Source organism: Branchiostoma belcheri, unplaced genomic scaffold (genome assembly GCF_001625305.1).
Source record: "Branchiostoma belcheri isolate BF01 breed outbred unplaced genomic scaffold, Haploidv18h27 scaffold96, whole genome shotgun sequence".
Taxonomy (NCBI): Eukaryota; Metazoa; Chordata; class Leptocardii; order Amphioxiformes; family Branchiostomatidae; genus Branchiostoma; species Branchiostoma belcheri.
This window is the reverse complement of record NW_017804642.1, coordinates 1,297,768-1,306,697: the sequence shown is the minus strand read 5'-3', so window position 1 is coordinate 1,306,697 and position 8,930 is coordinate 1,297,768. Positions and strand designations below refer to the sequence as shown.

At 39.2% G+C, this 8,930-nt stretch overlaps 1 protein-coding gene across 32 annotated transcripts in view; it reads right to left on the bottom strand.

Moving 5' to 3' along the window:
- Window positions 1-8,930, bottom strand: part of LOC109461801 (leucine-rich repeat flightless-interacting protein 2-like) — a 55,566-nt gene that overhangs the window by 29,003 nt on the left and 17,633 nt on the right. For 29 of the 32 annotated variants that reach the window (XM_019758207.1, XM_019758214.1, XM_019758208.1 and 26 more), the window contains exons 1-2: window positions 2,670-2,813; window positions 2,307-2,393 (exon numbers count right to left, since the gene is read on the bottom strand). In XM_019758207.1, coding sequence (XP_019613766.1) covers window positions 2,307-2,393; window positions 2,670-2,795 — 213 coding nt within the window. In that variant the 5' untranslated portion in view covers window positions 2,796-2,813. Of the gene's footprint in view, window positions 1-2,306; window positions 2,394-2,669; window positions 2,814-4,312; window positions 4,400-8,930 lie in introns of those variants that run through there. The other 3 variants (XM_019758215.1, XM_019758240.1, XM_019758236.1) reach the window with 2 other exon arrangements.

Sequence of the window (8,930 nt, the reverse complement as noted above, 5' to 3'; positions counted from 1 at the left end):
GGGGGGGGGGGGGGGGCGTTAGCTTTGAAATCTACAGCTGACACATTTCAGAAGAACGATCACAATCCAATATTTTAGTACTGTCAAATTATAGACAGCAGTTCTCATATCTGCTCTGCTCATAGGTTAGATTGTCACTGAATTGGGGCATAGCTACCACAAGATTCAATTGACTTGTAGCTATATATCAACTTCGATGCAGCCACAGAAAGATGAATGTTGTAAACAAATACCAAACAACATGCCCATGTATCTTCACTCAGTATAGACTTGCTGTTTCTTTCTTGTTGTAATGCCAGATGGTAGGTAAAATCTAGAAGCTGTAGAAAGCTGTAGTTTTGCAGGTGACAGTGAGGAAGTATTTCCTGTGTTGGAGAGGGATGTGGGTCAACGTACTAGGTCACTAGCCATACACTCTTCTACATGTGTACTTCACACAATGTTACTCTGGAACTCTTGGTTCTAAATATAATATAGGGTGCTTTTTTAACATATCTAGTAGACTACTACTAGTACTAGTTGTTTTACAAAGGAGCATGGTCTTTGAAAAGCTAACAACATACAATAGCCGGCTTGTTATATGTGGTCTCAACAACATAGATAAACCAGCAACCATAATAGTAACTGAAGAAATCTTATCATTCATAGGCATTGTTATGGGCTTGGTTGTAATTTTATAGTCCTTTCAATTGATAAATGCTGGTAGACAACCTGGAAGCTTCAGAAATGGTGACACTCTCCTCCATTGTAAGCCTAATGTAAAAGAGTGATCATTATGTAAGAGGAACTCCTAGGAAGATTTTGGCAAATTTTTTTGTACATTTTTTTTTTCAGATGACCTTGCACCCTCCACCTGACCTTGATATCAGAAGGACACCCCCCATGAGATATCAGGACCCACTGGTACAAATGTACCACCACACTTGGGACCCTGGAAGACTGAAAGGTCTGGGGTTCTACTCCCAGAACTGTTCCAGTTCTACACGGATAACATGAACCATGTGGACTCTTTTTGCCACAGGCCCAGTAAAACGGAGATTTCTACATCATAAATTAAACACAAGAATGCAGAGCTTGGCTAATTACTGGCTTACAAGCCTCTTGGAACTAAGAGTAAAACATGGATGCTTCAAATTCCTTTTACCAGCATTACTGTCTCCTTACTGATGTCAAAAAGCAGCAAATAGGGGAGGCAATACCTGAGAGCACTATTCAGCTGATGGGGAGGGGGGCATATGACATGTCAACAACATCTTATTACTCCTATCTTGCCCTGGAGATACAATATAGGGATCTATTATTGCACATAGTTAGGATACCAGCTGTACATGATAATTACCTGATATAAAGAGGAGAGGAAAACATACGGCTATTACAGGAAACATTAAACAACAGTTATATGCCTATTGCTGCACTCAAGGTATACTCATACTAGTCATACTCAGAATCCCTACAAGTTACAAAACATACATACATCTTTTGGTGTTTGGTATACATGCACCAATCTGTACCAAGAAACTTCTTTTCTGAGAAATCTGTACTTTTGCAACTATAGATCTATTACAAAGCATACATAATGTCAGATTATCCCTGTTTTGTCTCCAGGTAAGGTTTTTCACCCATGGGGCATGAGAAACTAGTAAGACACTAACTCCTGAATTGACCCAGCATATCTCAATGTTCCATTCCACACATTTCAAAGGACTTTGATATTTCTCCCCTAAAGTCTTAGTCAATAAGCTGGGTTACGTAACTGTATACCGATTATGTACACCTTATCTTACCTTCACCATCCATCAAGCTGACAAGATTACTATCTGCTAATAAGAGAGGGTCAGGCACTGAACTCGTAAAGATACACAACAGTATGGTTCTGATTTGGAGCTGGGCTTCAAGCCCACATGTTAGTCAAGATCAGCCATATTGGACAAATTGCAGAGTAGCAATGGCTTGACCTGTTGTTGTGAAAGCAGCACGCAATGACGACAATCACTCTCAGTACGGCGATGCCTCTTTAACACTTCTGTTCGGGAGATAACTTACAACTGGAAGAGAAACATAAATACACCACCTCATCCTGTCAGTTAGTTCTGGAAGAGAGGAATCTTGTGGTTAGAGTGAGGTGAACCTTCTAGCCTTGGCCTCTCTGGCCACTGTTCAAGAAGAAGACACCACATGTCAAGCAAACATGTTTAGGTGACATGTCACCCCTCCTGTGTGACCAAACAAAAAGATTTCCTTTTGGCTGCGCAGGAACAACAACAAAATGTAAGACTTAGTTTTGGAGTACGTAGCGAAGGGTTTACCTCTCTTTGTTGTCTCTCCAGTTCCTGCATGCGTAGCGCTCTGGCCTCGGCACGTGCTGCCCGTTTCGCCGCCAACCGTTGCTCGGCCTGCGAAGGAAACAAAAAAAGAACACTGGTCAAAAGCCATTGCCAGCAGAAGAATATACAGAACAACTGAAATTTGGACTACAAGATCTTGTGTGTACAATGACTATCACCCCTCCCCCTAACATGTGGACTTTCCTATCATATCATCTCAAATCTAGTCTCACAACTCACTGATAACTCATGATACAAGGAACCCTCCCCCTTAGAGTTCTCAGACCTGTACTTGAACTTCAAGTTGAAGATGAGCCATAAAGATGTTTCTGACCACATGTTTACCTTGCTATAGACTTCCACTGTCCATACAAAAGAGCTGAAGGCCAGATACTTGCACTGGTTCAGGCTATAGTGCATCCTGACCACTTGATTTGTGACCACTTCTGTAGATCCAGCCGGCTGGATCATTGCCCCTGGAACCTACCACTCATCTTCAAGGGGTGTGCGTGGGGGGCTGTGTATTCACTATCACTTTTTTATACAACAACTGAATGTGTATTGGGTAGAATAATACACTTTTCTACACTCTATTTACTTCAGAAAGAGATACAATTCATTTCTATTTTGGTTATCCTGATAATTTTGCAGACAATATATATTGAAGACCCCTAAAAGTGGCACATCCCAGATGCACAATAAAGAATGTGAATTCCCAGAGCTGGCTATTTACCCTCCTGTAGTTGACAAACAGGGGTTGTTGACTACTCCAACAGGGGGGTGCCAATAAAGCCCCATTTACAAGTGCCATCCTTTTATCCTGGGGACACCAGAACCACATAAACACCCATTCTCCTCAGCCCCCCACCCTGGAAACTGCCACAGACAGCCCAGGAAATTGGAGAAGGGAAATTCCACGGTATCAAGAGAATCCCGCATTTCCCGTTGTGGCCAGAAGGGTAGCCGCAGTCTACAGGATTCCCAGACACTGGTGAGACTTTCCCCACTTTTTATCTCCACTTTTCTCATAAGCTGAAAGTTGACTGGGCTGTTTTTGAAGAGCTGAGCATATTTACTAACATCCAGTACAGAGAATGAAGATTTAGATAAGATGAAACGTTACTGATTTTGGAAACCAAAGGAAACCAGGTAAGAGTGGTAAATTTCCTGTCTAAATTTTCACAATTTCCTGATGACAGAATGTTTGGGTCGGGTGTTTATGGATGATTTACTCTGTACCAGATGATGGCATGCCTACCTGAAACTTTATTTCCAGTGTTCCATTACATCTGACCTGGCCCAGTGCCAGAGAACAGTTATAGGTTACAAATGGGTTAGAAATTCCTCTGACCTTTGGCGTATTCAAACTAGGACTAGGAGGTTGAAGGCACGTGCAGAAAAAATGGATGTACTGGTAATACAAGGAGAATACCTTATAGATCACTTTATGTTCGCGGTAGCAAAAGTTCACGGTCTGAGAAAAATGAATGTTTTTGCAGTGGCATCAGGTTCAACAAAAAGAAAATTGGCAAGTTATTTGTTCACGTTTTTAAGTTTAAACAAAAAACCCCAAAAGTACTCTGAATCTGATAAAACTTTGATTTACATCATCCTATGCGACCTGAGATGACTGTCGGCTGAAGTCAAGAGCGGCCCAAACTGGAAAATATTCCTACCTGGCTTGAAGGAATCTACATCTACATCTACAATATCTCCATAGCATTAATAAATAATCAATACAATGAAATATAATATACTTTTGATTGTTATCATCCTCTGTTGAAATTTATAAGTGTAGAAATTAGAATCACTAGTTTATAGCACAGTATTTGTGTCCAAACCTTGGCCTGGTTGTACCCCCAAGGGAACACAGAAAAGTTTAGCCAAGCTCTCCTTGTACCAGATTTTCCTCAATTTGTTATGGCTACTGAAAAAAACAGACAGGAACGGAACCTAGAACAAGGCGATCACAACAACACTGGACTTACTGTTTCAGCACGCCATCCCTGAAACTAGCACACGCTAATTGACCGACTTTTAGCACGTTAATCCTTTTCTGGTGAAAAAGAAACCCAGCTGTGAGATGCTTATTCCAGTAAGAGACATGGCAAGACTCCTCAAATTACTTCTTTAAAGTTCTTATCTGTCAAGACATAACAAGAGTGTGAACAGTAAGATTATCTCTATTATTGATGTCAAGCTCTGATCCTCGGGGAATCTTCGAGAATCATTATCAACCAATTGAAAATTATAGTTCAAACACCTTTGGATTTGATGGTTGTAATACTAATACCAATGACAATATTTGATGCATTGTTGTTTGTCTGCATCATAATTTTACAGCAATGTGCTAAAGTAAACACATAGGGATTTACATAAGAATATTTCAACATGTGACAATTACAACATAGGTGAGAAAAGGCTTGACAGTACAATGAATGAATGAGCAATGGATTTGCATGCTGTTTTTGTTTTCTTTTATTCCATCATGATACAAGTCCATGCCAATGTCTCTGTCTAGCCATCTTTTAACTCCCTGGTGTAGCAAAATGATTCAAAAGATTGCAATTTACTATAAAATGGTTTGCAACTGCAAGTCTAAAGTCGTATGTATGACATGTTATAAATTTGGGTTCAGGATTACTGAATATTGTACAGTTAGGCCACACCAATTTAATTTCTTGGTTAATGGATTCACCCGCTTCATTTTTTTCTGATTTACAAATAAAAATAAAAATTCAGAATCAACTGCAAAATGCTCATATTTTGCCCTGAACAGTTGAAAACTGTCCTTTTCATCCTACTTGTTACAGTTATTCCATTTTTCAATGCAATGGTATCATTAAAAGTTAAAAATTCATTGTTTAAATTTTGAACCAGCCTGGTGTGTTGACTTCATGGCTCCTATCGTACCATTTTGGGCCATAATAGGATGCCTAGGGCTGTTTTTATTTTATTTTATTTTTTTCACCCGCCCGCTCCATTATTTTTCTAGAAAAATCCGTTAACCAAGAAATTAAATTGGTGTGGCCTTAGACAAAAAATTTTGATTCAACAAAGAAAAATCCACCTTGGCAATTATCTAGGACCCACATGTTTTATTTCAAACAAAGAGACAAATTTACACAAAGATCTTTTTTCGTACCATGGGAAGTTTACTATTTTGGCTGTGAATAACATTCTTTACAAGGGCAGTATGGTTCACAGGATAAATCACACGCTTGTCCTGTTTTCTACACATGCTAACTGCCCCTGTTGTTTATGGGTCAGGAGTGTCTCTTCTCTAGTTTTATCTGACAGTTGTTAACTGAGTACTGGTGGTCTGGTTTGGAGTGGGATCTTTCTGGATCACTGCTTCTGGAAAAAACCGTAGACAAAACTGGATCCAGATATCTTCAAACTACAGTGAGTCATGGTCCAGAAATGTGAACTTGCCATACTTTTTAGTGAACCTCCACACTGCTGTGCTGTGCTCCCCCTTGTGGCAAGTTTTGGCATTACAGCTGTGGCACCATGCCCAAGTGTATGGATTATGGCACTTCCTATTGGCAGACTGATGCATTGCAGGCAAACCAAAACAAATTCTTTGTCAATAAAAATGTTTATTCTCAACTTGACAAAGGGACAAAATCAGATCTCACCTTTAGTACCATTAATACTTTCAACTGAATTTCAGATCCAAAACAATACAAATTTGACATTAACTGCTAGTTACTAAGTTAGATGAATTGAAGTAATTTTTTTCCAGATATCGACATTATTCAGCTATCACCATCTTCAAAATTGTCTACCTTTTCAAAATATTTATCTAGAAACAAAAGAAAATCACTGCATAGAAGGCTGACAACATCAAAATACAAGTAACAGACGTACATGTAGACATACATAGATGTACTTGCATCTCAACCTCATTGTTTTCAAACAAAACCTATGACAAGACTCAATAGAATACAGTAACAACAGTAAAACCATAGAATTAAGTCCAATCACTTCTAGAAACACCTAAACATATCTAGACCTACTATACTTGAAAGAGAGTTGTACACTTGACAAAAAAATGAATCTATACCTTCCACTCTTTGCCGGAGGATGGGACAAGTGCACCACAATAGGCCGCCATGTTGTTAGGAAACAAAACGCCTGGACAGATGTGGACCATTTGGGGAATGGCCCTCCCTGTCAACTTCCACACAATGGACGGGGTGCATAATTTGTCAGTATGACTGATTTCATTAAATCCCCGACAAATCGGAAGCCAAACTTCTTTTTTTCCTTCAAAAGAGACAAGATAAATCAATACTCTGCTTTCTCTCAATAAAAAATAACACAAAACACAAATGACCAACTTTGATTTAATAATGGGAAAGGTAAAAAGATTTGGTATTCATTTTTGGTACCTTCATTATTTTCTATCCACATCAATATGAGAGTGTGAGACATATGCATTTATCAACAAAGGGATTTTGCCTTTGCCTTTGGTAACAATTTTTTTTTCATTTTTGCTACCTTCATTATTTTCTATCCACATCAATATGAGAGAGTGCATTTATCAACAAAGGGATTTTGCCCTTTGATAACAATAATCTGAAAATGACTTGGCACTCTTTTTGCATCTCCATTTTAATGACCAGTGATTTAATAGACAGTACACAGGGTTCTCCCCAGACGATGGAACAAGGGCGCTGCGCCCTTATACTCCTAGCTCAGCGCCCTCATACTCATTTTCAAATCTAGGGTGTTGCATCCCGATTTTTCTACAAAATTTCGCTAAAATTTCCTGATTTCGGGGCTTAGTGGCGTCTATTTTCCCGCCGGCATTGTCTCTGAAAACTTGTGAATGGGGCGATAATCGAGTAAACAATGAGTATTTCGCACGACGCTACTGAGAGAATCGCTGTCATTGGTGGAACATCGGGCTCCCCGCTAGCGTTTTGAAGTCGTGTAAAGAAAGCTAATTGTCTGATTTCTTTGTAAACCAAAGCCCTCGACCCTGATAATAAGTTTAAAAATAAAAGCCGATACGTTTACGAACTTATAAACCGTAGAAAATTCCCTACAGTACCGCGACATTATGAAGCATGTGGCGGCCGCGAAATTCGTTGACGCGACAGAAAATGTCTGGTTCATGATAGCGGTATTTCCCATGAAAATAACGTATACGATTTATTTTCCCCTGCTGTCGGTTTTTAAGTCCCGAAACGTTAAAAAAAAGACTGAATTTTGCCCACAAACCCGGACGGGGGACGGCCTGTACCTATCGGCGTAGCACATGGCGGCCGCACCGCAAGGCTTCTGCCAAAAAAATCGGCAACGCGACAAAAAAATGCATGTTCCATTTTAGCGATATTTACCATAAAAATAACGTATGTGGTTTATTTCTCCCATGGTATGAGTTTTAAGGTCTCAAAACCTCTAAAAAAGCAGAAATTTGCCGACGAAAACGGACGGGCAAGGCATGGGGAGGGCACTGTTGACGCCTGCATGACCCCCAAAAGGTCGAAGGTCATAGGGCACGTCCATTGCGCAATCACTTTAATTCGCCGATTTAGCTAATTTTAGGGCGTTTGAAAATTGATACAATCACATTATCGACTTGTAGACAAGCAAATGGATAGAAACCAATAAAATGTTGTACAGATTAATATTTTTTTCTTCAGATTTCTTTTTTTTTCTTTTTAAGTTTTTTTTAAATTCAAAAGTATTTTCTTGAATGTGTAACTTTGTTAGTCCTAAACATGGGGACCGATTATTTAATGTTAGAGAAGTGAAATTTTGTTTTGATGGTACTCTTGATGGTACTTTGATAATTATAAGGGACTTGTTTACAAGTTGGTGATAACATAAGGATTAGCATTAGGATAAGGTTTTGTCCCAGCTTCTCTACATTTTCCCATAATTGCTTGCCTCAAGTTCCAAGTGGAAAATGTATGACTTAATGTCATATTCTGTTCAATTGTCGAACTTGAAGGCACCGTTGGCCCCCGGTTAGGGGTCAGAGCGTGGAACCTATGCCCTAATTTTTTCCTGTATGTTAACTATTTTTTTCTGGCAGTTCAAAACCTGAAGTTGCAGGAAATGGCTTCCATTTGTATTTAGATAAAGAAAAATGCTTCAGCTTCCCCCCTCTGGAGGGGGGGCCATGCCTCTCAAATCCTGGGGAGAACCCTGCTATAGTGAGGTGAAGACTGTTCTAGTAGTAGTTTATACAAGTGCTGCACTGCTTGGTGCAGAACTACAAATAAAGGAGATGTATCCTCTTGTGACTTCTATAAGATGCTGTTACCTGTCTTGTTATAATGTTACACATTTACCGGCAAATAAATGCATAATGACAACCACATACAAATTGAGTTTCCAATTATAGTAATAAGCTAGAAGAGTCCCAACACCTTGATCTTGAAGTTAAATCATGGTTAAATGTGCCATTTCTTTTCTTTCAACTTGGTGTTGGAGTCTCTTAAGCTATTATGTGTAAGTTGTATATTTAGGCCACACCAATTTAATTTGTTGGTTCTCGGATTCGCCTCTTCGTTTTTTTCTGATTTGCAAAAAAAAAAAAAAATTAGTATTCTGGTCCTGAATCAACTGAAAAATGCTCATGTTTTG